The 27,392-nt window shown below is 41.8% G+C and overlaps 1 protein-coding gene across 3 annotated transcripts in view; it reads right to left on the reverse strand.

The window, feature by feature from the left end:
- Positions 1 to 4,642: 4,642 nt before the first annotated feature.
- Positions 4,643 to 27,392, reverse strand: part of LOC109889150 (tyrosine-protein kinase JAK2) — a 36,006-nt gene continuing 13,256 nt past the window's right edge. For all 3 annotated transcript variants that reach the window (XM_020480369.2, XM_031822544.1, XM_031822543.1), the window contains exons 10-24: positions 15,267 to 15,447; positions 14,903 to 15,027; positions 14,576 to 14,707; positions 13,533 to 13,620; positions 12,993 to 13,117; positions 12,578 to 12,716; positions 12,254 to 12,405; positions 11,755 to 11,905; positions 9,821 to 9,945; positions 8,933 to 9,122; positions 8,235 to 8,359; positions 7,955 to 8,127; positions 7,475 to 7,592; positions 7,119 to 7,232; positions 4,643 to 6,704 (exon numbers count right to left, since the gene is read on the reverse strand). In XM_020480369.2, coding sequence (XP_020335958.2) covers positions 6,585 to 6,704; positions 7,119 to 7,232; positions 7,475 to 7,592; positions 7,955 to 8,127; positions 8,235 to 8,359; positions 8,933 to 9,122; positions 9,821 to 9,945; positions 11,755 to 11,905; positions 12,254 to 12,405; positions 12,578 to 12,716; positions 12,993 to 13,117; positions 13,533 to 13,620; positions 14,576 to 14,707; positions 14,903 to 15,027; positions 15,267 to 15,447 — 2,058 coding nt within the window. In that variant the 3' untranslated portion in view covers positions 4,643 to 6,584. The remainder of the gene's footprint in view (positions 6,705 to 7,118; positions 7,233 to 7,474; positions 7,593 to 7,954; positions 8,128 to 8,234; positions 8,360 to 8,932; positions 9,123 to 9,820; positions 9,946 to 11,754; positions 11,906 to 12,253; positions 12,406 to 12,577; positions 12,717 to 12,992; positions 13,118 to 13,532; positions 13,621 to 14,575; positions 14,708 to 14,902; positions 15,028 to 15,266; positions 15,448 to 27,392) is intronic.

The following is a 27,392-nucleotide window of genomic DNA, read 5'->3' on the forward strand; positions in this document are numbered from 1 at the left end:
CAAACTTCAAATATGAGTTTGTCTAGCGACACTTCATAGAACAGGTACATTTCCCATGCTATCAACTGTGGTGCAGCTGCAGATAACCTTTACTCTACTTCATTCCTGAAGTGTGGTTTCCCTAAGATCCCAAGTTTGGGGGATCCCTCGTGCACGATTTATTTACCTAGATCATCAGGAACGGTCACCGAGGGAAGATTCACATCCCCCTCCTCGTCGCCAAATGTAGTGGAAATTTCCTGTATTTACCAAATCATGAGAGCAAACCACACACAAGTCAGAGTTATCATAAAGTCCATCTTTAATTATATGAGCTCCATCACAACCCTGTGAGAGTGCTTACAAAACAGTTCTTAGTATCATTTATAGCCAAGACACACCTATCTCAACTCACATGACGAATAACAGATCTTAGGAACATTACAAAGGAAGACTTTACTTGAGAGAGGAGTATTCCATAGCCAGACAGCATTAGCTATAAATTATCGTTCAGTTTGCTCTCCTAAAACGAGGTTCTACTCCTCGTTCTTGGTACAACACAGTACCAAGACATTAGGATATATATATATCAATTGTCATTTTAGACACTCCCATTCTGGACAAGCTCACGGAGACACAATGACTGGCACACAGACATTGTGGAGCCAAGAGATAATTGGTTCCCCCTCAATCATCCCTTAACATGGTTTAAAATATTTGTTTACATATGAAGACAAGCTTGACCTCTCCCCTTTCTGTGGCCCAAGTAACTGAAACCTGACAGAGAACAGATAACTGCAACCGGCCAACAGTATTATCCAAAAATAGACATTCTAATGACATATCTCACATAAGCATGCAATAAAATAAATAAAACATTTTATTTATAAATGTTACCTAAATAATTCTGATTCCGCCACGACATTCCCCTCTCAGGGACATTGACCCTTCTAAAGAATCAGACTATTAATTACATACTCAATATTTAAAATCAAATAAAAAATCTAATCCCCTCAATGTCAAATACCTTAGCTTATACGTAAGCTTTCACCCTTCTGAAACTAAGTTTACAACCTTTATTCTACAAGACAAACTTGCACATGTTTAATAACACAGAATAATCAATTTGAGGAAAATAAAAACATAACATAGAAATGCTCCCTAAGTTACATGAGAACCAGTATCTAAACACAGGCCTCCTCAACATATAGGACAGACATCCCTCTAAGTCCTCATGCTCAGAAATATTCTCAGGAATAGAGAATAGGTCAGGGAAATCATTCATATTCCAAATCATAATTAACAACCCAACTATTTATCCAACCAATAATTAGAACGACATTCCTCAGTGATTCAAATGTGTCTTATCACTCAAAGTAAAAACCTCAATTTAACACACATCAATATTAGCTGATTTACATTCAGTATAATTTTCCCATAATTCTACTATTAACTTTTTTAATCATGATCATAATACAGATCAGTATCTCAATGCATTCTTAATCTAAATTACTACAATTTACATGGTGTAGACCTCTTAAATCAACCTGATACCACAAAAGTATAAACAATTTTATTGGCACAGTTGACCAACCCCCCCTCTCAGGCACTGATTCTTCTGGCGTCTCTTTCGTTCGTCTTCAGATAGCTTCACAGTTCAAAGTGGACGGCCCATGATAATGTCCCAATTTCAATGTCTCATCTTTACCACTCATGTCTTGTCCATTCGTCAACCAATATACCAGCATCATAAGAAAATGTTAGAACAGATCTCTCTCCATGATCTCTCCAAGTGGACTCTCACAGTATGAGAGAAACATGAAAGAAAAGCAGTTGATAGCTTAGATCTGATACTGTACACCAATTTCTGGCTTGGTTCCTTTCTCTCGGTAGAAGTGGTTCGGAAGGCCTTCTTCAATGCCTTTATCACTCTTCTACAGCCAGTTAGAGGGGGTTTTGAGGTACACACACTATTCGGTCCAATTATCTTTTCCATGCATTAAGATACCGTCTGATGTCACTTTTCATGATAACCTTGAAAGAACAGATCAGAACAACAGTTTAGTTCAGTTCATTAACTACATTATAAATGAAGAATTTGACCAATTATTCTTTATACACATATCTATACATATTTCACAGAGAATATCAACACATTCTATTGAAACTATTCTTTCAAATTGGTTTATACTCCCCATCTCACTGTCAACTCCATCGTAGGGCCAAGGATCAAGAAGTTAGACCTATACCCCTCGGGAATAGAACAAAACAAACACAATAATACAATACACTCAACAATACAATTACACTCCTTCACATATCACTTAAGGTGTATAACTTCAATTCAAACCCTCAAAAAACTGAATCCTCCCCCATGTTTTACACATCTCTCCATATGAGAGTAATGTAAAACAAAACTGAAAAAAATATATAAAACAAAATTTCAACTAACCTAATCAAATTAAAATCACTAAACTGAAAAAACCTCAAAAGAAAAATGATTTAACCCCTATGGTCATAGGAAAATAGACTTAAAGCAGCATACCCTTAGTTAAAAGCAATGCCCTCTCCCTCTTCACAGTGGTCCAAATTACAAATATGGCTAAGAAACATATTTACCAATTACACAAATGATCTTGAAAGCTGTATTACAAATGACCATAAATTCATTATCCAAATGGCTTTCCAATGCAGGTGATCAAGCCACAACGGAAGGTCATCAGAAGGTCATAGGTCATACAAAACCCTTCAAAGCGGTGTTGTTCACTATATTAGAAAAATTGCTAACAATAGTCAAATAGTTCCAACATGTTGTATCCCATGTTCCCAGAACATTTCTTTATCAAAATAGTTAGCGTGTGTAATGAAAACTCAGAAAATAAAAACTCATTAAAATCCCATGTGGTGAGTGCCCCTTTAATGAACTCTATAGCTACAGCACTCACCAGTTTTCTTCTCAGAAGTCCATAGGTCATCCCTGTAGACTGCCCAAAACTAGTGCCTCAAAACTAGTGCTACAGTTTGCAACAGAAACGGGGATTCTGGACATTCTCGTAAAGCCCAGCTCATTGGCTATCTAGCTAGTTTTGTTTGACCCCGATTGGTGCTTATTAGAGTCGACCAAGTGATGCCCGGCCCGCATCATCGGTGTGCCGTGAAGCCATCACTCTCTGACCAAATTTGGTGTCCTATAGGATACACTACACCCCTAGTGATATAGTGAAGTCTGGTTACTTTCAAGGATCTCTGAAGCATATATATACATGTGATTTGACTGGTTGAAACAACGTTTAGGGTTAGATTTTCACAGAGTCCTTTTTTTGCAAATTGAAAGAATGGAAATACAAAAATCTATCGTGCATGCTATATGGACCTTTTTAGGATATGAAAAAGGATTTTATCGAACAAAACAACACTTCATGTTATCTCTGGGATCCTTTGGATGATAAATCAGAGCAAGATTTCATAATGTAATTACAAATTTCACCTTCAGAGGTGAATTTATCAAACCTATCGCGGTGGAAAAAAGTGTTTTGTTGTTAGGAGCTTTCCTCAAACAGTAGCATGGCATTTTTTCGCAGTAATAGCTACTGTAAATTGGACAGTGCAGTTATATTAACAAGAATTTAAGATTTTTATATATATTTATATATACATTTTATAAGAAAAAAATGGATATAGCAGATTGCCCCTTTAAGTCTATCAAAAGTGTACGAGTTTGAGCATGAGTGCATTTAGGGGCAGCTCTCTGTCTCTCCTTCTCGCATTTCCGAATCATTATTAAACTTATTGATAAATTATCCAACCCAAATGTATAATGACAGTCCCTAGTACTTCACGTGGGGTCTATCACTTCAATTTGAGACCCTCAATTTAGCACACACCGACACTTGCAGAAAGTACATTTACATTGACATACAGTATATTCATCTTATATTTCTAGTAATCACATTCCTCCTCACAGCACCCATTTTTCTACCAGTACACCAGCAGCAAGATAGAAGTTTGGACGGGATTTCTCTCCATGCTCACTCCACATGGACTCAGGTCGCAGTCCTGAGAGAAAAGGCATTTGAGAGAAGGCAGTTGATGGCCTTGATGTATGATCTTAATTTGAGAATGAGAATATTCCTGCGCCAAAGGAAATTCAGATGAGCTTCGTGATTTACATAAATTCACTGAAAAACTGCACTTACACGGTTATATTAACAGTGTTGCACTTTTCACATAGCCTACTTTTGTCCAGCTAATTTATTTTATTTATGTTTATCTCACCTTTATGTAACCAGGTAGGCCATAGGCTAACCACCGATCAAGCAACATTATGGACTAAAGGTTAAAATCCTGTTGCTGCAGGATTATTTTGCTACAATAATACTGGTCAAATGAATATCCCATATTGGTACCTATCTCACATCTGATCACATGTTCCATATTTGGATTCTGTGTCCCTCAGACATTGAATGAATTCCAGGGTGGACTGAAGTTGGAAAATAGGCTACCTATTCTGTATTTTCTGTATATTATTTATGTATTTTGAATGTAGGGCTTTTGTGTGCGGGGATTTTGTATGCATGGCTCAATTGGAAAAGAGACCTGGGCCTCAATGTTGATTCCCTGTTAAAATAATGGCTCAATTAAAAAAGGTGAAAAGTAAACCTGAAGATGACAAGCTCTTATAAGAGTATTGTTTATTTGTGTGCTTAGACACTCTAAAGATTACATCATGATTTATTATCAAAAGGTTTCTTTCCAGTCGTTATTAGGTTGTGAAAAAACAGAGAAAAACTCACACGGATGATTAGAAAAAGCTCAAAACATATATATTCAACCCACTGGATGCTTCAGCTGCAAACACAACATACAGGTCACTCAAACATGTGTGTATGCATTCTGACTAGGCCGAGTCACCTCCTTGTATGTCAGTCTGTTCCTCTTACTGGTATTGTCATGGTCCTGCCAAAGTTCCTTCTCTCTTCAACTGTTAACCGTAACTCGAGTTGAGTTCCACGTGCTTCCTGGTACTACTTTTTTGGAAACTGGCCTGCCTTATCAGGAACTGAGACTAAACTGTTGCTCTTTCCTCATTCCGTAGGAACTTAATATTCAGCAATAACATGTTTGGCCAGTCTCTCAATCAGTAACTTTCCATGCACAACGTTCCTATTCACCTTGCATTAACTCCTAACATATACAGTTGAAGTCGGAAGTTTACATACACTTAGGTTGGAGTCATTAAAACTCATTTTTCATCCACTCCACAAATTTATCGTTAACAAACTGTAGTTTTGGCAAGTCCAGAAAATGATGTCATGGCTGTAGAAGCTTCTGATAGGCTAATTGACATCATTTGAGTCAATTGGAGGTGTACCTGTAGATGTATTTGAAGGCATACCTTCAAACTCAGTGCCTCTTTACTTGACATCATGGGAAAATCAAAAGAAATCAGCAAAGACCTCAGAAAAACATTTGTAGACCTCCACAAGTCTGGTTCATTCTTGGGAGCAATTTCCAAAAGCCTGAAGGTACCACGTTCATCTGTATAAACAATAGTATAAGTATAAAGTATAAACACCATGGGACTATGCAGCCGTCATACCGCTCAGGAAGGAGATGCGTTCCGTCTCCTAGAGATTAACGTAATTTGGTGCGAAAAGTGCAAATCAATCCCAGAACAACAGCAAAGGACCGTGTGAAGATGCTGGAGGCAACAAGTACAAAAGTATCTATATCCACAGTAAAATGAGTCCTATATCGACATAAACTGAAAGGCAGCTCACCAAGGAAGAAGCCACTGCTCCAAACCGCCATAAAAAAAGCCAGACTACGGTTTGCAACTGCACATGGGGACAAAGATCAGACTTTTTGGAGAAATGTCCTCTGGTCTGATGAAACAAAAATAGAACTGTTTGGTCATAATGACCATTGTTATGTTTGGAGGAAAAAGGGGGAGGCTTGCAAGCCGAACAACACAAGCATCATGTTGTGGGGGTGCTTTGCTGCAGGAGGGACTGGTGCACTTCACAAAGTAGATGGCATCATGAGGAAGGACAATTATGTGGATACATTGAAGCAACATCTCAAGACATCAGTCAGGAAGTTAAAGCTTGGTCGCAAATGGGTCTTCCAAATGGACAATGACCCCAAGCATACTTCCAAAGTTTTGGCAAAATGGCTTAAGGACGACAAAGTCAAGGTATTGGAGTGGCCATCACAAGGCCCTGACTTCAATCCTATAGAAAATTTGTGGACAGAATTGAAAAAGCGTGTGCGAGCAAGGAGGCTGACAAACCTGACTCAGTTACACCAGCTATCTGAAACGTTTGACCCAAGTTAAACCATTTAAAGGCAATGCTACCAATACTAATTGAGTGAGAAAGTGGTGATCCTAACTGACCTAAGACAGGGAATTTTTATTATTAAATGTCAGGAATTGTGAAAAACTGAGTTTAAATGTATTTGGCTAAGGTGTATGTAAACTTCCGACTTCAACTGTACATTTATTATACATGTAATGTAATCAATAAGTTCTAATATGGTAACAGGAATATGTATATTTCAAGTTAGAATGCAACATTCTCTAATAGGGTTGGCTTCAGTTATATTCATCCTTTTGAACCTTCTCTCTCATCTTGGATGCTGGTCTCAATCTGATCTCCCAGGGTGGAGAACGTTGGCCGTTCCTCAGCGCTGTATCCCCAGCACGCCGTCATCATACTATGAATCTGTTAAATAAAACAATGGAAGGTTACAAAAACAGGCAAAATAATAACTTTCATACCTGAGACATCCCTATGTCTAGTGTCTATGCCTGTAAAAACTCAGGATAGGACCAGTATTAATTAATTTATCTTAAAGAGTGACTTTGTGCACTCCTCAACATGCATTTAAAATCATTGTGTTGTTGTGAGTATGGACTAGCTAAAGCAGCATTTCCCAAACTTGGTCCTTGGGACCCCAAGGGCTACACATTTTGGTTTTTGGCAAATTAGGGTTAAGTGCCTTGTTCAAGGGCACATTGATGGATTTTTCACCTTGTCGGCGTAGGCATTTGAACCAGTGATCTTTCAGTTACTGGTCCAACAATCTAACCGCTAGGCCACCCTAAGCGTGGCATATGGCTGTGGAAGGTGTCTTACTCTGGGAGGGCAGAGTGGTGGAGCAGGCAACCTCCAGTTGTCCTTCAGGATATCAACCAGATGCATTGAAATGGAGAGACCCTGCATGTCATTGCCAATCTCCTGCATATATAGCTTTAAATGTGCAGTGGATGGGAGAGAAAATATGTCAGAATCAAATTAGGCATTTATGGGCAGGTAATGTACAATCATAATAATTTAGTTAAAATCATTGACACAAAAAAATGAAAATATTTTTTTATGAGCTTAAAGTAATGTCATGTCAGGGTTGGTAGATTTGAGATAGCTCAAGCTGAAACACAGATATTTAATGAGACCAGTAGAACAAGGTATTAAGGCTTGGTTAAGCCACTTACCCTCTTTGGGTTGCAGTTGTGCTCACAATAGGAGAAGAGCTCATGAAGGACGACTCCAAAACTCCAGACATCTGACTTGTGGGAGAATTTGGACTCTGTGATGGACTCTGGGGCATACCTGGGTATGAACAGAAGCCTTATTAGAAGACAACTTGCCTTAGAGCTAATTTCCATAGAAAATGAAGATGCTCTCAGCAGCACTTCAAGTCTATTGACCTGGATTCATTGGAGAATCAGGTGTGTTAGTGCATGAACAGAAATGTGCACTAAATGTGCACACTATCGCGCTAACCCTAACAGTACTGTACTTTTACTTTGTGCCAGCAACATTGATGGATGTTCATCCAGCCTAGCACAGGACAGCTCAGTTTGGATCAGTAATGTGAAAAGGTAACAAGTGTCTCCAGGAAGAACACTGAAGTAGATCATGTCATTTCCACACATGAGTGGAAAGTAAATTCCAAATGCAATGGCAGTTACCAGAAAATGGGGCTTTCACCAGGATGTGTCACACGGTAGTACTCCTTGTCAAAGGGAATGATCTTTGTCAGGCCAAAATCAGCTATTTTGACCAGTGTGTCACTTGCTACCAGAATGTTCCTAGCAGCCAGATCCCGGTGCACGTAGCGCATGCTCTGCAAGTACTCCAATCCCTAAGTGTGCAAAACAACACAATTAAGGTTTTTCCCCTTTACAATGTAGAGATAAACAGTCTTGTATGGAATAGTCAGGACTTCTGCTCTTTGAATTGGGCTCATACTTTACAGATTTGAGAGGCAAAAAGCAACATCCTCCTGTTGTTGATGAGCTGCCGGTTCTTCTCCAGGTATCCAATCAGACTGCCATAGGGCAAATATTCCATCACCAAGCTCATGCTGAGTCGACCTACCCAAAATGTGGATAAACATTCAGAGAGTTAACACAAACATTCCTGCCTTGAAACAGCTATTATTTACATGTATGCTGAAGGTTCTTACTTCTAATACACTACCTAATCTTTTACGTTTTTTCAAGAATAGGAAGAGAAAGAAGTTCCCTCTGGGGGAAAAACAAATATTTATATTTTATTCAGTGTCTTGAGTATAAATAACAAAGAGGGCACATTTAAGAAGCTAATAAAGATATGGAGGTTGACAAAGACAGTTTTGAGATAGTCTAAAGTTATCAAGTAATGGCATTTCTGGCATTTCAGCTATGATTATGAAAATCACAAAGATTTCAGCCCATTTTATGTTCCATTGACTGTTGCATGGTCTATTGACATTGACTGAAAGGATACCAAAAACCCCAACAAACTTCAAATATGAGTTTGTCTAGCGACACTTCATAGAACAGGTACATTTCCCATGCTATCAACTGTGGTGCAGCTGCAGATAACCTTTATTTCATAGGTGGCATTATAGCCTACAAAAAGTGTTATTGGGGTCTTGGTGTATGAATTTATTTGCATGTTCTTACCCATGCTGTAGCAGACACCCCTGTATTTGACAATGTAGTCACAATGCAGGGAGCGAATGGTGTTGATTTCCTTTTGAAAGTCTTCCAGGTTTGACTGCTTGTTGGGCTGTAGCTTCTTCACAGCAATCAGCTCGCCTGTGTTGTCCCCCAGAGGATCATATCGGCACAGCTCAACACTGCCAAAGTTCCCCTAAATACAATGAGGACAGAACGTTTTATATTAAAACATGTACTGTAATATACAGTACAACAGGTTGGGGGTGTTCGTATTTTAACCTAGTCAATTCTAGGCTTGAGTTCTGAATTAGATTAAATTGATGTATTGAAAACGGTCATAATTGAAAGGAATGTTCACCACTCCAATTCCTGAATTAAAGTTACTGTATGTTGAAATAGATTTGACCCTTGGTACAGGATGCCTAAAATGTTTTGTTCAGAATAGTGTGGATTGCAGAAGGATAGGAGAACACTGTCCTCTTGTGGTACATGATAAAAAGTGAAGTGACAATTTCTAGGGCTTAGTATTTTCTCATTTTCTTTTGTCCCCCAAATACCATCTGAAAGCAGAGAGTCAGTCGACTTGCGTTCAGCCACGGCATTTTTTTTTTTAGAATCAACATAAAGGCACAATGTGTCATTTCAACTACCTGACCCTGCCACTTTGTTTGGTGAGCCAGGGGATAGGGCTGGGGAAATGCAACTACTCTCAATGTCATAGACGGAGCTACTGTATGGATGCAAGGACTGACAGTAGCCTGTAAGAAATTAATCATCATAGCTTTTTAAAGCTATACAATGTTTGTTTACAAAGACTCAATTAACAACAAAAGGAGATGAGAGGTGGAAGCACAGCATGTGTGAAAGCAACTCATGCAGGTGACAAGTTACCTTCCCCAGAGGGGAGATATAGCGCAGGTGTCTCTCCTCATACACTGATTGGTCCTGCTGGTTGGAGGGGCCTAATGCTCTGTCCCTGTCAGGGAGAGGCTCCGCAGCATGGAGTATCACGTAATCTATGGCACAGGAAGAAAGGCGCTCAGAGGCTATGTCACTACTGATGCCTTTCATAAATCACATAGGGACAGATTTAAAAGTGTTTGCCTCAGAGCAAAGATTAAAGGAATACAGGAATAAAAGGTTATCAATAAGTAGAGGGCAGCTTAAGGTAACTGTCCAGTGTTTCCAGATTTCTATGAAATATGACCTATAATTACTTACAAATGAGTGAAATAGTTTCCCTTCCAAAAAAATGCTAATTAAGTACATTAAAAGCAGATGTTCTGTGTTGGAATGAGTTCTTCGGGCTATACACATAGGATAACCCTTTTTGGTTACAGATAGAACCCTTTTGGGTTCTACATGGAACCCAAAAGGTTCTACCTGACACCAAAAAGGGCCCTACCTGGTAAGACTGCCCCCGACAAAAATGTTTTGGGGTCAACCAAGAGTTTTTTAGAATGTGTATTTTTGCATATATAGACACACCCTATGTTTGAGTAAAATCAACTATATGTAGGCTACTGAGCTTGTCTGATGCTTTAAGCACTGCGATTAAAAATGAAAACACACAAATGACAAAAGAGGGAGCCAGAGATCAATGGAGCTTAACCAGAAGAAATAAACCTCTTCCCGACCTTTCTCCCGCTGCTGCTGGCCTTTGCAGATTCTGCCTTTAAGCTCCTGAAGTTGCCGGTAATAGGCTGCACCAGCGATCCGCAACCTTTTCCATTTGGAGTGCCAAGTTATCGTACCATTTCTACTGAGTTGTGTGCCAGTTATGATTTCATATGCACATTTTCGTGGAACAGTTTCAATTAATTTATAATAAAGTCTTTATATCTGAAAATCAATGTCGTGGTTAATCAAAATGTAATCTAAATTAAAATGATACTTTTAGATTTGTAACTTCTATTGCCATTGCTACGTTGAGGAACTATTGTTAGTCTCAATGGATGTAAAAACAGACTTCCTTTACTTGCTGTTTGAGGCAAAGAAAAAATTATTTAGAGAAGCACCACAGTGATGGTGAGTTAAGACAATCAGAAAAAGTATCAGATCCCCAAATGGGCCATTTATAGGCCTACATTTGCATGCATGCCAGTTAGCCTAGGCCTACTTCTATGAGTAATCAGATGTGTTTCCTTACTCAAGATTGACAAGAGCACTACAAACAAAAGACAATTAATAAATTGACAACTCGTAAATGGAATGAAATAAGCCAAAACTTTGTTCTCAAAAGTATAGCCTAGGTTGTGCGCTCTGCAAACAACTTGTCCACTTCTACAATGACAATGATAAGACTGGAGTAATAATAATATATGAAATGCATTAACAGAAATGACCCTAACCAAACAAACATTGCAGATTTGAAATCTTGGGAATTAACAGTAGGCTAAATGTAGCCTACTACCGGTGATACTGGTGTGCCATCCCCATGGCCTCAGCAATGGATTAGTCCACTTAGACAGGTGTAAATCAGACAGGTGTCTTTCCTACCATACATTTTTTTTAAATATATCGACTAAAAAAATCTTGGTCGACCAAACAATCAACCAGTCGACTAAATAGGGTCAGCCCTACTACCTGGAACCAAAAAGGGTTCTCTTATGTGAACAGCTGAAGAACCCTTTTGGAACCCTTTTTTCTAAGAGTGTAGAACAAACAGGTCAATAAAAGACAAAGCCCCTAAACTAAAGGCCAGTTTGTGTTTAGCTGTGTTTTATTAAACAAATTCCCACCTGAAAATAGCAGGTAGAAACTATAATTCTGGACCACACCGGGTGTTTTAAGTAACATGGTTTGGATTCATTAGCGAGAAGTACCTGACGTTATCAGACTGTTCAGTTGGCGAATGATGCTTCGACAGGAGGGCCTGAATGCAGGCTGGTAGTTCATACACTGACTGATAAGATCCGCCAGCTCTGTCCACTCTGAGGAGGGTAACTGCTTGTAGGTCTCGTAAAACTGCAGCTTCTGCTTGAAAGAAGCAGAGGTTAATTCAACATACTGGGTTTCTACAAAAACGCTGTGGTGAATTTGTGTGGAATTTGACCACATATTTTCTGAAAACCGCTTAAAAAGTAATTAACATTGGATTAATTAAGTCTAATACTCAGGATGTAGACAAAGACTAATCCAAGGAGAATTAACAGTTGGTAATTTCATGTGGGTTATACAGAGAAAATAAACTGCACTTGATTTTCCTGAAACTATAATTGTATAGGTTTCATGAATATATAACTTTGGCCCTTATCCATAGGGTAAGTCAATATCAGATACTGTACATTGTTGTGTTAGTGGTAGTAAAAGGTGGGAGTTTACCCTCTCAAGGTCCAGGCCCTGTAGTGGTGCCTGTCCTCCATTGAATAGCTCCCACAGCGTGGCACCGAAGCTCCACTTATCACACTCCAGCTCTAGCCTCTCTGGAGCCTCCAGCACCTCCGGAGCTACCCATGGAATCCTGTCAAGCACCACTGTACACACACACCCAGACACACACACACACACACACGCACACACAGCCCATACAGTATATACAGAACACAAACAGTTAAAAGCATGAGGTTCTTAAATAAAACATCACTTTTCGAAGCCATTCCCAGTGTGCATGTATACTCTCTGCATGACATTATGATAACTGTTTACCATCTCTGCCCAACATTGCCAAGTTGATGCCCGGGTCACTCAGCTTAATGAATGGAGAACTTCCTTGGGATGCGTCCCCCTCTCTGGCCAAGAGCAGATTTTTGGCACAAATATTCCCATGAGTAATGTTTTTCTCTTCCTATTTGATGAAGGAAGAGACAGAATGTAACAGTTTATTTGAATAGTTCTTAACGAAAGTGTATGCTCAAACAATGAGCAAGTAGTAGCAGTTTAACTAGTGTATACACTAGTATTGACAATGAAGGAATGTCTAAGGATAGCTAATCAAACATCTAATGATAATCTATTTGAACAAAGGTGCTTCCACAGAAAACATACAAAATACGTCTGCAGAAGTTATGTATTATCAACTGAAGAGAAAGAGAAATCAGGCCAAAGATCAGGTTCATCTCACCAGGAAATTGAGCGCACTAGCCAGCTGTTTGGCTACGTCAAGTTTCCAGCTGACCGACACTGACCCTTCCCTCTTCAGGAACAGGTCAAGGGCCCCACACTTGATAAACTCCTGCACCATGACGTCTGCAAGGTTAAGAGATGACCAGCGCAGCATGATTAGATGTGTTACAATAGCAGCAGCTCCTTGAGAGAGAGTTGAGTCAGAACTGCTCTAAGCCCCCACAGAAAATGAAGTGGAACTGCATTAGCAGATTCTGTAGCACTTTAGATTACAGTGCCCTTAATACCGTGTCACTACTCATATAATTACAATGTAACAAGTATTGTAATTACTCATTGTCACAATGAGTTACAGTGAATTTACGGCAGTAACCCTAACTCTAACAGTAGCCTTAACACTGACCTCAGCCCTAACACTATAACCTGTAGTTAATTTAAATTGTGCCTGGATTTTTTAAATATTTTTTTTAAGGTTTGGTGATTTTGTAGAAATCTGTGAGAAATGGGATGTTAAATTGAGTGGTTGATGCTTACTCACTCTTGGATCTGTGAACACTTATCCCATAGACAAGGAGAAGGTGCTTGTGGGAAATCTGGCTCATCAAGCTGGCAGCTTCAAAGAATGACTAGAAATGACAAGCAAACAAATACTTAGAATGTGTGACCACTGTAGCTACTCTCCTTCTATTTGGACAGGATTTTCTTCAGTAAGGTATAACAAGGGGTTGATACAGGTGTTGGTATCCTATCTTAGCTACTGTTTCATGTGGCAAAAAGCTACAGCCACCTGCTCTAAAACATCCCGTAGGATTCAAGAGACAATGAAACACATCCGATAATGCGTTTTTAGAATATTCCAAAAAGAGCTGATATAACATGACACAAGTTAACAAAACCCCTCCAAAAAGTTTTCTAAAAGGGTCTATGTCTTTAGATGCTTAGTTTGTTATACCATAGACCACCCCTTCCCAAATGGAAAAACCCTCCAACTGAAACTGGCTACTTGATTAATAATAATAAAAATTATAATATATATATATATGTTACCTTTCTTTAACTAGGAAAGTCAGTTAAGAACAAATTCTTATTTACAATGACGGCCTACACCAGCCAATCCCGGAGGACGCTGGGCAAATTGTACGCCGCCCTATGGGACTCCCAATTCCCACAGGTTGTGATACAGCCTGGAATCTAACCAGGGTGTCTGTAGTGACACCTCAAGCACTGAGACACAGTGCCATAGACTACTGCACCACAAAATCGTTTTTTTTCTTTGACGTTGTGATTGTTGTTAAAGAGTAATTATATTGTGCCGAGCGTATTGCTCTTACAGTTGATTGGATCATTTGACTCAATACATGTCAATTAAAGTAAAGTAGGATATTAAAATTGTCCTCTTATTATTGATTAAAACTAAAAGGACTCATAACATTCAGAAAAAAACTCTGCACCTGGGTTTAAACAAGAACACCTTCTGGTAGATATGGACTAATGCCATGAATGGGGAAATTACAATTCTGATGCAGCCACAGTATCACATTCTATTTGACTTCTGAAATGCACATGATCTGTTTTGCGTACCTCCCAGCAGTTTTTGTGGTTTGCATCCAGCTCCTTAAGCAGAACATCTGTCACATGTCTCTCCCCATCACGGATGTCTATCTTGCTGCCTTTGAAGATTCGCGTGAAGGATCCCTGTCCCAAGCTTTCAGACTGACAGAAATTATACACACAGTAAAGTGAGTAAACCATTCATTCACTCAAACTGTCATTCATGGCCTTGCCCGTCTTCCCTTATACAGGATTTGTCATAAGACAGAATTCATTTAAACTTGAATGGCATTAAACACACATAACAGAGAACTGATAGGATGTTTGAGTAAAGCTCCAGGCTTCTATTGAACTCACCCATCGCAGATCCTCGTACTTGATCATGTGGAACTGGATGTGACTGGGTTTGGTCCTTTGCAGCATCGGAGACCCCTGTGTCTCTACTGAGCTGCTACCGCGGATGATGACCATGTTTGAGAGTTCTACAGCAAGTAAGGTGTAGTTTTTGTGATGAATGATGTAGCATTATGCAGATGTATCATTGCTAATTGTTATGATTGAGATATGTATAATCAAATAAATATTATGTCTTCTGATTTCAATATGAAATATATTTTAGTCTCATTTGATTGTGAAGTAACCAATGGTCAATGATCAGAATCCTACGATTTAGCTTTAAGTTTGAGCCAAATAAATATTCAACTGGCTTGTTGTCCTGTACCTTTCGGTCGAGGTGGACAACATCTTTCCAGCTTGACAGGAACCTCAGCCAGGAGCAGCTTGCTTTGTTGGAAGAAGTCAGTGAGTTCCCTCAAGCTGAGGAAGGACTTGTGGACCCCCGAAAGACTGAATTGTTCATTCTTCATAATTAGACAGTCTTTGTAATCCAGCCCAAGAGGAGTCTAAGAGAATATTGAAAAGTACACCCCGTAACACATTATTTGGGGCGGCAGGTAGCCTAGTGGTTAGAGCGTTGGACTAGTAACCGAAAGGTTGCAAGATCGAATCCCCGAGCTGACGTTCTGCCCCTGAACAAGGCAGTTAACCCACTGTTCCTAGGCCATCATTGAAAATAATAATTTGTTCATAGCTGACTTGCGGTAAAATATTCAGAAAATGCTGCTGTTGTCAATCTGCCGCCATAGGCAGCCTCCTAATCCTGCCTAATGAGCCTGCTAGCTAGCTACTTGTGTCAAAATAAGCACTATTTTGGACAACAGAACAACTAGCTAGGTAGCTAGCAAAGACTAGCTAGCTATATGCCTAAACTACAGAAATCATGATGACGATAACTAGGCCAAATTGTCATACATTCTTCTTCGCTACCACAGATTCTCACAAGGTCAGACTCCAAAATGGGAAAATGCTTACAAGAAAGAAGTCAGAGTCACAGTTGTCGATTTCCATTGCTACTTGTAATGTTAAAAAGGAAAGAAAAGACAATCCCATTTTTCTAAATTAGATTGCTATCTAGGCTACTCACCAGCCTACAGATCTGAATCATCACTAGAATAGTTATTTATATGTTATTGAGTAGGCCTGTATCTTTGTTTAATCTAATTATTCTAATTATTAATCTAACAATACAAATCCTTATTGTTTTGTAAGATATGTAAGGTATTTTATATGTTGCAATAAAGTTGACTAATGTAGTAGCATTTCATTTTTAATAGATTTTCACCTGGTAATGAGTAAAAAGTAATTATATAGAAATTGCTTATAGGTAACTATAAAGTTACACTTCACTTTAAATAGCTAAATCCTGTGTAACAACTAGCAAAAACTTTGTACTTATGCAGATATGTACTCTGTGTATCACTGTGTTTATTTTCTCACTTGGACGGCACTTTCAGAAGCTGATGATTAGATTGTCAGAATGGTTAACGTACTTTGTAGGTACACTTCAAGTAAGTACACGTCAAGATACACTTAATTATAAATAGATAAATCCTGTGTAACCCCTATTAATTACATTGTACTCATGCAGATATTACACATACTCTGTAATGTACTTGTGGGTTTATCCTCTCACAGCTATACAATTAGGGTCAGGTTGTCAGGATGGCTAACGTACTATATGAGTACACATATACAAGTACACATGGGCTCTCGAGTGGTGCAGTGCAAGAGGCGTCACTACAGTCCCTGGTTTGAATCCAGGCTGTATCTCATCCAGCTGTGATTGGGAGTGTCATAGGGCGGCGCATAATTGTAATTAAGAATTTGTTCTTATTAAAATAAAAAGCTGGATGTAATGACGTCACAACTTTAAACAAAATACATAGAATGTCGAAATAAAATGAAGTGGTTGAAGTATTTATATCACTCATTTAGTCAAAATAAAATAAAATTGTATTAGTCATGGGGACGACATCATTGATGCACTTATTGATGAAGCCAATGACTGATGTGGTGTACTCCTCAATGCCATCGGAGGAATCCCGGAACATATTCCAGTCTGTGCTAGAAAAACAGTCCTGTAGCTTAGCATCTGCTTCATCTGACCACTTTTTTATTGATCAAGTCACTGGTGCTTCCTGCTTTAATTTGGCTTGTAAGCAGGAATCAGGAGGATATAATTATTGTCAGATTTGCCAAATGGAGGGTGAGGGAGAGCTTGGTACGTGTCTCTGTGTGTGGAGTAAAGGTGGTCCAGAGTTTTTTTCCCTCTGGTTGCACATTTAACATTCTGATAGAAATTTGGTAAGACCGATTTAAGTTTCCCTGCATTAAATTTGCCGGCCACTAGGAGTGCCGCCTCTGGGTGGGCGTTTTCCTGTTTGCTTATGGCGGAATACAGCTCATTGATTGCGGTCTGAGTGCCAGCATCAGTTTGTGTTGGTATGTAAAACAGCTATGAAAAATAGATGAAAATTCTCTATGTAGATAGTGTGGTCTACAGCTTATCATGAGATACTCTACCTCAGGCGAGCAAAACCTCAAGACTTCCTTAGATATCGTGCACCAGCTGTTATTGTAAATAACAAAAATACATAGTCAGCAGCCTCTCGTGTTACCAAACACTGCAGATCTATCCTGCCGATACAGCGTATAACCAGCCAACTGTTACGGTTTTCTTGCGGTGAAGGAGAGTCGGACCAAAATGCAGCGTGGTATTCTTGATACATGTTTAATGACGACGAAAAAACGAACAATACAAAAACAACAAACGTACCGTGAAAACCTATACAGCCAATTTTTTTATAGAATAATTTATTACCTTCAATACCATTCATTCTTTACAACTCATAATTTTCATACATACTCCAACAATGGTATTTTAATTTAACTAAACAAAACAAAAAACCCAAACAAAACCTCAGGGGAGCATCTTCCCTCCCCGTCACCCTACAAACTACCTTTCCCTATCTCCCCGTCCCTAATCTATCCCCTTACAAATCTAAATGACACCCAGCCCTAAACCCCCCTTCCAACTCTCCTGAGCAGCATGCTGCCCCCACTTCCTCTCCTCCCTCTTCATCCTCCCCCTCAAATCTCCTTCCACCCTCCTCACCATCCCTTCCACCCCCCAATCTCTCCCTGTCTTCACCATGTTCTGCCTGGCTTCCCACAGCCCCTGTTTAAAGAGACTCATGAGAAGCCAGAGCAGAAACCTGTCCCTATCCGTCCCTCTCCCTCTCGCTCTCCCTACACCTCTCTCTAACCTGGCCCACGTCAATACAAAATCCCCCCTTACCAAACCTAACAACACCCGTGCCCTAGCCCATACTACTCCGGCAAAGGCACAGTCCCAAAAGACATGGCGCACAGTCTCCTCCCTGCCACAAGAGGATCTTGGACAGGTGGGGGATTGCACCAAACTATACCGGTACTTGATGGAATGTACCGGCAAGCACTTATGGAGGCTCAACCAATTCAGGTCCTTGAGCCTGTTGTCCAGACCCCGCTCCTGCACTCCCTCCCAGACCACTTCCGAGATGCCCACTACAGGCGTCGGACTCCCAGCCTTTCTGACCTCCTCGTACAGGTGCCTGTGATCTAAACCTACTCGGGCAACTTCAACCTCAGGGTGCGCACGCAGCCACTTGGCCGCATGACCAAAGTGCCACGGCAGCTGTTCCGCCCGAGGACCCGTGTTAGACCACACCATTACGCTTCTCGCCTGATACGAGAAGAACACCCGCAGGAGGTAACCGGACGGGTGTATCACTGGATGAGCAAGCTCCGTTAACAAGAAAGAAACAAAAATTGTGTCCAGCTTGAGGGGGAAATGTGGTACCCCCCTACCTCCCTCCCCGATGGGACAGATCATGCGTGCCCTGGCGACCCACTCGCACCTGCCACTCCACATGAACTGAAACACAAGCCTCACTTAGAGGCCTCCTCAGACAAGCCGGCAATGGGTAGATGTACGCCAAATACAAAAGAGACGGCAACACATCCACCTTTAGGACCAGGACTTTGCCCATAAAAGGCAAATACCTAGCCTTCCACATTGCTAGCTTCCTCTGTACCACTGCGATACGCATGTTCCAGTTTAGCGTCGCTGAGCCGGAGGTCTCAAAATGGACCCCGAGAATCCTCAGGGCCCCCTCACAGAGAGATAACCCCCCAGGCACATCCGTTCTACCGCGCCATCTTCCGAAAAACTTGACGGAAGACTTTGCATGGTTCAGAACCGCTCGGGTGAAATCCCCAAAGATGGCAAGGGACCTTGTCAGGCACGAGTCCTTGCACATCAGCAAGGAAGTGTCGTCGGCGTACTGCGTCATCTTAACACGCAGCCCACCACTTCCAGGGATCAACAAGCCTTCCACCCCTGTGTCTGCCCTAATGGCAGCCCCCAGAGGCTCCATGTACAGAACGAAGAGGAGAGCCGAGAGTGGGCACCCCTGCCTGACCCCAGACGAGAGGTCAAAAACGTCACCCAAGTGACTATTTACACTAACTCGGCACCCCGCTCCGACATATAATGTACGAATCCATCCTATGAACTTCTCCCCAAATCCTAATCGACCTAACACTCTGAATAAAAAGGATCTATTCACGCGATCAAAGGCTTTCGCCTGATCTAGCGCTGCTACCATTAAAGGCAGTCCTCTATCTTCAACCCAAGCGATGGAGTCCCTGATTAACTGTAGGTTCCATCTAATAGAGCGGCCCTCTACCCCGCACGTCTGATCCTCGTGGTCGACGTAGGGAAGGGCTGTGCGCAACCGGTCTGCTAAAACCTTTGCAAGTAGCTTGTAATCTACACACAGCATGGTCAACGGCCGCCAGTTGCCAAGGTCTGTTACTTCCCCCTTCTTATATAAAAGTGACAGCACACCAACAGCCATTGATCCCCCCGGGACCACCGTCTCAAGGATGGCCTTCAAGACTTTGAGGACCACTGGTCCAAGTATACCCCAAAACTTGAGATAAAACTCAGCCGGCAGCCCATCCATCCCAGGCACCTTCCCTTTTCCCATCCTCCTAAGAGCGCTCTCAACCTCTTCTAGTGAAATCTGGGCCTCCATCACTTCTCTAATGTCCTCCGGCAACCGCCTGGACAAGTGTTCTAAAAACACATTTCCCTGCTCTACATCTATTTCCCTTTCCTTAAATAAACCTTGGAAATTATCAGTTGTCACCCTGACCATATCCTCTGGTTCTCTAACTATACTACCATTTTCTTCCCTAACACCATGCATTACCTTCCTACTCTGTCTGGCCCTAAACGACTTAAAGAACATAGCAGAACAAGTCTCATTGTGTTCTAGAAAGCCACTATGCGCACGCTCCAGGAAAGCTCGAGCCTTCCGCTCCTGCAACTCCCTGAGCTGCGCCTTTAGGGTTGCGGATCTCTCCCAGTCAAACGACCCGCCGAGGTTGCCTGCCTCGTACTCGAGTTCAATTAACCTTTGGATACGATCCACCACCCTCCTCTCCTCCCTTTTTTTCCTCTTGCAATACCCTATTATAAAAGCCCTAATCCTCACCTTAACTAATTCCCACCACTCTAACACCCACTCGCACATGGACCGGAGGCCTTCAAGCCTCCAAAAGAAACCATAAAACCCGTCAACAAAAGCCTGCTCCTCCAGCACATCCCGATCTAACTTCCAGTACCCCCTACCAAAGAGGCAGTCTGGCGACCCCACCTGCAGGAGCACCCCGTCGTGATCCGAAAAGAAAACAGGCAACAGCCGCCCAGACAACTTACCCAAAGACCTGGGTGCAAAAATATAGTCGAGCCTCCGCTCAACCCCCCTGGAGTTGCGCCATGTAGGACCGGCCATTTTCGGAGTAGTGTGCAGACCACCATCAACCAGACCATGGCAAGCCATTAGCCTGGTGATGGCGCCTGCACTGCTATCCCCCCTATTCCTAAATCTGTATTAAAATCCCCCCCTATCACTAATTTCCTATTTGTGACACACAGGGGCATCAGACAGTCCACCATCTCCCTCCTGTCTGCCACCACCTGTGGCACATACACCACCACTAATCTAAATTTACAATCCCTTATCGTGACATCCACCCCTATAACCCTCCCCTGCATTACCACAAAATAATCCTCCACTTTTACCTCCCTGTGCCCACACAAAATCCCTACCCCCGATGAGTGCACCCCCCCAATACCCCAAACCGACTCCCCCTTGAACCTACTAACATCCCCTCCATCCCTCAGGTGAGCCTCCTGTAAAAAACAAAAATCAAACCCCACACCCTCCAAATAACTAAAAACCGCCCTCCTCTTAACAAAAGTAAAATTAGATCCCATGAAAGAATAAAATAAAATCATGTAATACACTCAAATTCTAAACCCAGACAGAAAAAAACAAAAACAGGAGACTCGCCCGATGCTCCCCTGCTCCATATCTACCGGTGAGAACACCATCTGTACTCCCGACATCCCCCCCTCTTCCTCCATCTCACCAACCGAGGATGCAGGAATAGTGTTTGGCTCCGGGGTGCCCTGCACCTTGGGTCTACCCCCACACTCCTCCCCCTCCCCAGTGCTGCAGCTGGTTTGGAAAAAAATTGGGTCCTAAAAACAAAAAACTCCCCACCTCCTCCTGTACCCAGTCCTGAGTCTTGTTAGGTGTGTCCCCACCCAACAGAAGTTGAGGGCCTGGGGAAACCAGCAGCAACCCAGAGGTTTCTCCCACCCCCATCACTCTCTTGGCCATCCACTCCCTCTCACTGTCGGCCAATCGCACCCTCCTCTTCATTCTCTTCTTTGGTGATGGCGGCAGCCAGCTCCTCCACCATACCCCTCATCTCTTCCACCAGGGCACTTTCCCCCCAGTCCACTTGCTCTTCCACCGTCTCCTTCTCCAACACTCCTCCCTCGCTTTCTTCTCTCTCATGCTCCTCCACTCGGTTGCCTTCTTCCGCCGCTTTTCCTGGTTCTCCTACTCCCGTGCCTTCTGTTTCCTTCTCTCTTCCATCCGCCGCTTCTTGCTCCTCCTCCTTCCTTGCGGCCTTCCCCTCTGGACCTGTACTCTGGTCATGAGGCGTGCTTCCTTCCCCTCCTCTTCTTCCCCCATCCCCCGCTCCTGCTCCCCCCCAGCCGCAGACGCATATGGCCTCTGACGAGCCGGGCACCCCCGCCACACCCGTGGCACGCCTTAGGCCTGTCACAATCCCTCGCCTCGTGTTCCTCAGATCCACAAAATCTGCATTTTCTTGTGCTGCATGAGGCGAATATGTGGCCGTAGGCCATACAGCGCCTGCAAAATGGGGGCTGACGTGCATAAAACAACGTCCCCCTGTCAGCCCCTAGGGAGAACATAGCAGGAGGATGGAGGTAGCCACCATGTCCCTTTGGGTCCTCCCTGAGGAGGGCCTGGAAGCCTCTCCTCCCATTCCAAAACCCAAGGGAGTCTTTGAGGTGCCTTGCTGAGGAGACGTTATCCATGTATCTCCCCAGAAAGGCCCTCACCTCTTCGTCCTTAACGTATGGGTTGTAAATGTTGACAGTTACAACCCTAAAGTTGTTCTTCGCCAGGCTTGTTATTTCATAGTGGCTCATCGGCTTCTCACCTCCCACTGCTCTTGCCCTTCTCAGGATATCATCGTGTTTCTCCTCTGTATATAGTGCCACGTCGTATGCTCCCTCCAACGAGTTGCCTTGGAAACAAAACACGTCCTTCACCGTCAGCTTTAGAATCCCCATCAATATTATCCTTCCAAAAGTTTCCCGTCCTAAAGGCTCCAACTCCTTTTCCTTCCAAGCAAACCGAATCGTGTTGGCCAGCCCAATCCCAGGGACCGACCGTGTTGATGTATTTTGCACCATCTCCGCAAGGAGAATGGCGCTCGTTCTCTTCTCTTCCAAAACAATGAAAAAAGAAAATCCAAAGTGACTGAGCCTATTCTGGTGCAAGCAAACACAGAGACAGGAACAATCACCCACGAAACGCTCAAAGAATATGGCTGCCTAAATATGGTTCCCAATCAGAGACAACGATAAACACCTGCCTCTGATTGAGAACCACTCCAGACAGCCATAGACTATGCTAGAAAACCCCACTAAGCCACAATCCCAAATACCTACGAAAAACCCCAAGACAAAAACACACCACATAAAAAACCCATGTCACACCCTGGACTGACCAAAATAATAAAGAAAACACAAAATACTAAGACCAGGGCGTGACACCAACTGTATGTTGATAATGTCGTCGTTCAGCCACAACTCTGTGATGCATAAGATATTACAGTTTTGAATGTCCCGTTGTGGGTTTAATCTTCCACGTAGGTCACCCATTTTATTTTCCAAAGTTTGCACATTTTCTAGCAGAATGGAGAGCAGTGGGGGTTTATTCGATTGCCTACGAATTCTCAGAAGGCAGCCCGCCCTCTGGACCCTTTTTTTCTGCCTTCTCTTCACGCAAATGACAGGGATCTGGGCCTGTTCCCGGGAAAGCAGTATATCATTCACGTCGGGCTCGTTGGACTAGTTAAAGGAAAAAAAGGATTCTGCCAGTTTGTGGTGAGTAATCGCAGTTCTGATGTCCAGAAGTTATTTTTGGTCATAAGAGATGGTCGCAGCAACATTATGTACAAAATAAGTGCAAAAATAAGTCACAAACAATGCAAAAAACACAATTGGATAGGAACACGTAAAACTTCTCCAGTGTCATCTGTATTCACAAATTGCGCATTAATAAATTGACAACAGCCTGTATGCCATGCCCACCTATCTGTTTCTGTCTCAGGTAGCCCGCAAAAGCCAGTGGATAGAATGCAAGAATTTTATCATATTTGCCATAATCCTAATTCTCATGTGCCTAGGCCTACTTATCGCCAGAGTCTGTGCCATGGTGAAACTTGAACTCATGTACTAAATCTGAAACAATATGATGGTGACATTTAAAATTGCTGTGATTCTTGAAAGTCAGGATAATCCTTGTCCTGCAAAGAAACATACTTTTTCATAGTTGAATAAATGGATTTTGCAAGCAGTAGGCATTTTCGTGATGCCATCACTTGCCCCGCATCTTCTAAATTATACATTTTTTGAAAAACACTGTTTTCATCATAAATTTTCACAATAAAGGAAGTTCGACAAAAGAAAATTCATCCCTGTCGAACGGATAAAATGTTAGTTGATCTTTAGAAAATGTATCTTACATCTGCCGTTTTCATTAAGTCGCAAAGATTTTTTTGCCACATTGCTTATTTGTCAATGGAAACCTGCCTACTGTTTTTGCTAGCACTTGCCCCCCAAAAGTGTACCATCTGTGTTAACTTGGTTGAGTTTACAGATATACTGTAGGTCAACCTCACTGACTGGGTAACTACCAATACTGGTAGTATCCCTGATTATAATTAATGTGTATGTTACCTATTATGACAACTTGAAACTCCTTGTCATCCAAGTGAGAGGATAAATCCACAAGTACACCACAGAGTACATGTAATATCTGCAAAAGTACAATGTAATTACTAGGCGTTACACAGGATTTAGCTAGTTAAAATGAGGTTTATCTTGAGGGACACTTACTTGTAATTTACATTAAAATATTTTAACCTTTATTTAACTAGGCAAGTCAGTTAAGAACAAATTCTTATTTACAATGACAGCCACCCGGGGAACAGTGGGTTAACTACCTTGTTCATGGGTAGAATGGCCGATGATTTTTACCTTGTATAAATGGGGATTCAATTCAGCCACCTTTCGGTTACTACTCGCCCAAGGCTACCTGCCGCCAGCTGTTTTAATCGGAACAAGATAGTTCAATGGAAATGCTCTTTGGCAGGCAATTGTCGCATCTACTTTCTATGCAAACTTTGTAAATGTCACCAAAAAGGTAAGGTAATGGAAACATAGCGACTGAGTGGAGATTTTGAAGAGTGCACATTCACGGGTAGGTAATTAGTGCCTACTGAGCCTCCAACCAGTGTAATCTCGGACAGCCAGAGCATCTGTCCACAAGAGATTACAACCCTGTGACAGTTATTACTGAAACAGATGCAGCTGAGAACTAACTAAACACGAAATGGTGAATTTAGTGGAAACTTTCCCATTTGTAACAAGCATTTGTTGTTACACCTCTGTAATTACAGACTGCAATTATCACCATGGTGTTATTATAGTATAATAGAGTTATTACAATTAACTACAAAACTTGTTAGTGTAATTATACAATACTAAGGACCCCTTAAAATTAAGTGTTACCACAAAATGTTTTAAACTCTAACCAGGGTATTTGCAAACAGCACAGGAATGAAATCATCCACATGTATTGATATCATCTTTACTAATGATGCAGAAATCTGCTCTAAAGCAGTATCCACATCCATTGGATGAAGTGATCATAATATAGTAGCCATATCTAGGAAAACCAAAGTTCCAAAGGCTGTGCCTAATATAGTGTATAAGAGGTCATAAAATAAATTTTGTAGTGATTCCTATATTGAAGATAATATTTGCTGATCTGTGGTGTGTAATGATGAGCACCCAGAAACTGCACTTGACGCATTTATGTAATGTGTTATTCCAGTTAATAAGCATGCACCCATTAAGAAAATGACTGCAAAAACTGTAAAATCCCCAAAGAATGACAAGGAATTAAAAAATGGTATGGTTGAGAGGGACGAAGCAAAAAGAATGTCAAATAAATCTGTCTACACAGCTGGTACTGTAAATTGAGAAATCATGTGACAAAACTAAACAAAAAAGAAGAAGAAACTGTGAAACTATGAAACAAAGATAAATGATACAGAGAATGATAGTAAAAAGCTTTGGAGAACCTTAAAACCCCATAAGGTTGTCCACGCCTCCGAGGAAATCAAATAAGCGTAATAAAGCAATCCCCATCAAAATCCATCAGTTTAAGCTAGATATGTTTTTAGTTTGCATTGGATGCGTCTCAATCCACCATATCTGCCTATGTCGTACTTCTGAATCTGCGCTGAAAGGTGACAGAGCTAGAGCAGTGTTTGTCAGCCCATGAGACATCCCGAAAATCGTTCTTCTCACAACATTGTCTGTAGTGTCCGAACAGGATGGTGTTCTTAATTTTGCTCTATGACCTCCACAGGTGTCAGGAGACTCGTCTGAAGTCGGTACAGACCCTTTGCTATGAGACTCGAAATTGAGCTCAGGTGCATCCTGTTTCCATTGATCATTCTTGAGATGTTTCTACAACTTGGTTGGAGTCCACCTGGGGAAAATTAAATTGATTGGACATGATTTGGAAAGGCACAGTGCATGTCAGAGCAAAAACCAAGCCATTAGGTCAAAGGAATTGTCCGTAGAGCTCTGAGACAGGATTGTGCCGAGGCACCGATCTGGGGAAGTGTACCAAAAAAATTCTGCAGCATTGAAGGTCCCCAAGAACACAGTGGCCTCCATCATTCTTAAATGGAATAAGTTTGGAACCACCAAGACTCTTCCTAGAGCTGGCCGCCCGGCCAAACCGAGCAACCAGGGGAGAAGGGTCTTGGTCAGGGAGATGACCAAGAACCTGATGGTCACTCTGACAGAGCTCCAGAGTTCCTCTGTGGAGATGGGAGAACCTTCCAGAAAGACAACCATCTCTCCAGCACTCCATCAATCAGACCTTTATGTTAGAATGGCCAGACGGAAGCCAATCCTCAGTAATAGGCACATGACAGCCCTCTTGTAGTTTGCCAAAAGGCACCTAAAGGACTCACAGACCATGAGAAACAAGCTCTCTGGTCTGATAAAACCAAGATTTAACTCTTTGGCCAGAATGCCAAGCATTACGGCAGGAGGAAACCTGACACCATCCATACAGTGAAGCATGGTGGTGGCAGCATCATGTGCATCCTGTTTTAGCAGCAAGGACCCCGAGACTAGTCAGGCGCGAGGGAAAGAGGAACGCAGCAAAGTACAGAGAGATCCTTGATGAAAACCTGCTCAGGACCTCAGACTGGGCCGAAGGCTCACCTTCCAACAGGACAATAACCCTAAACACACAGACAAGACAGCACAGGAATGACAAGTCTCTGAATGTCCTTGAGTGGATCAGCCAGAGCCGGACTTGAACCCGATTGAACATCTCTGGAGAGACCTGAAAATAGCTGTGCAGCGACACTCCCCATCCAACCTGACAGAGCTTGAGAGGATCTGCAGAGAAGAATTAGAGAAACTCCCCAAATACTGTTGGGCCAAACTTGTAGCCTCATACCCAAGAAGACTCAAGGCTGTAATCACTGCCAAAGGTGCTTCAACAAAGTACTGAGTAAAGGGTCTGAATATTTATGTAAATGTGATATTTCTGTTTTTTATTTGTAAAAAATGTGCCAAAATTTCTAAAAACCTGTTTTTGATTTGTCATTAATGGGGATTGTGTGTAGATTGATGAAAAAACGATTTAATCCATTTTAGAATAAGCCTGTAATGTAACAAGATGTGCAAAAAGTC

Source organism: Oncorhynchus kisutch, linkage group LG4 (assembly GCF_002021735.2).
Source record: "Oncorhynchus kisutch isolate 150728-3 linkage group LG4, Okis_V2, whole genome shotgun sequence".
NCBI classification, from domain to species: Eukaryota; Metazoa; Chordata; class Actinopteri; order Salmoniformes; family Salmonidae; genus Oncorhynchus; species Oncorhynchus kisutch.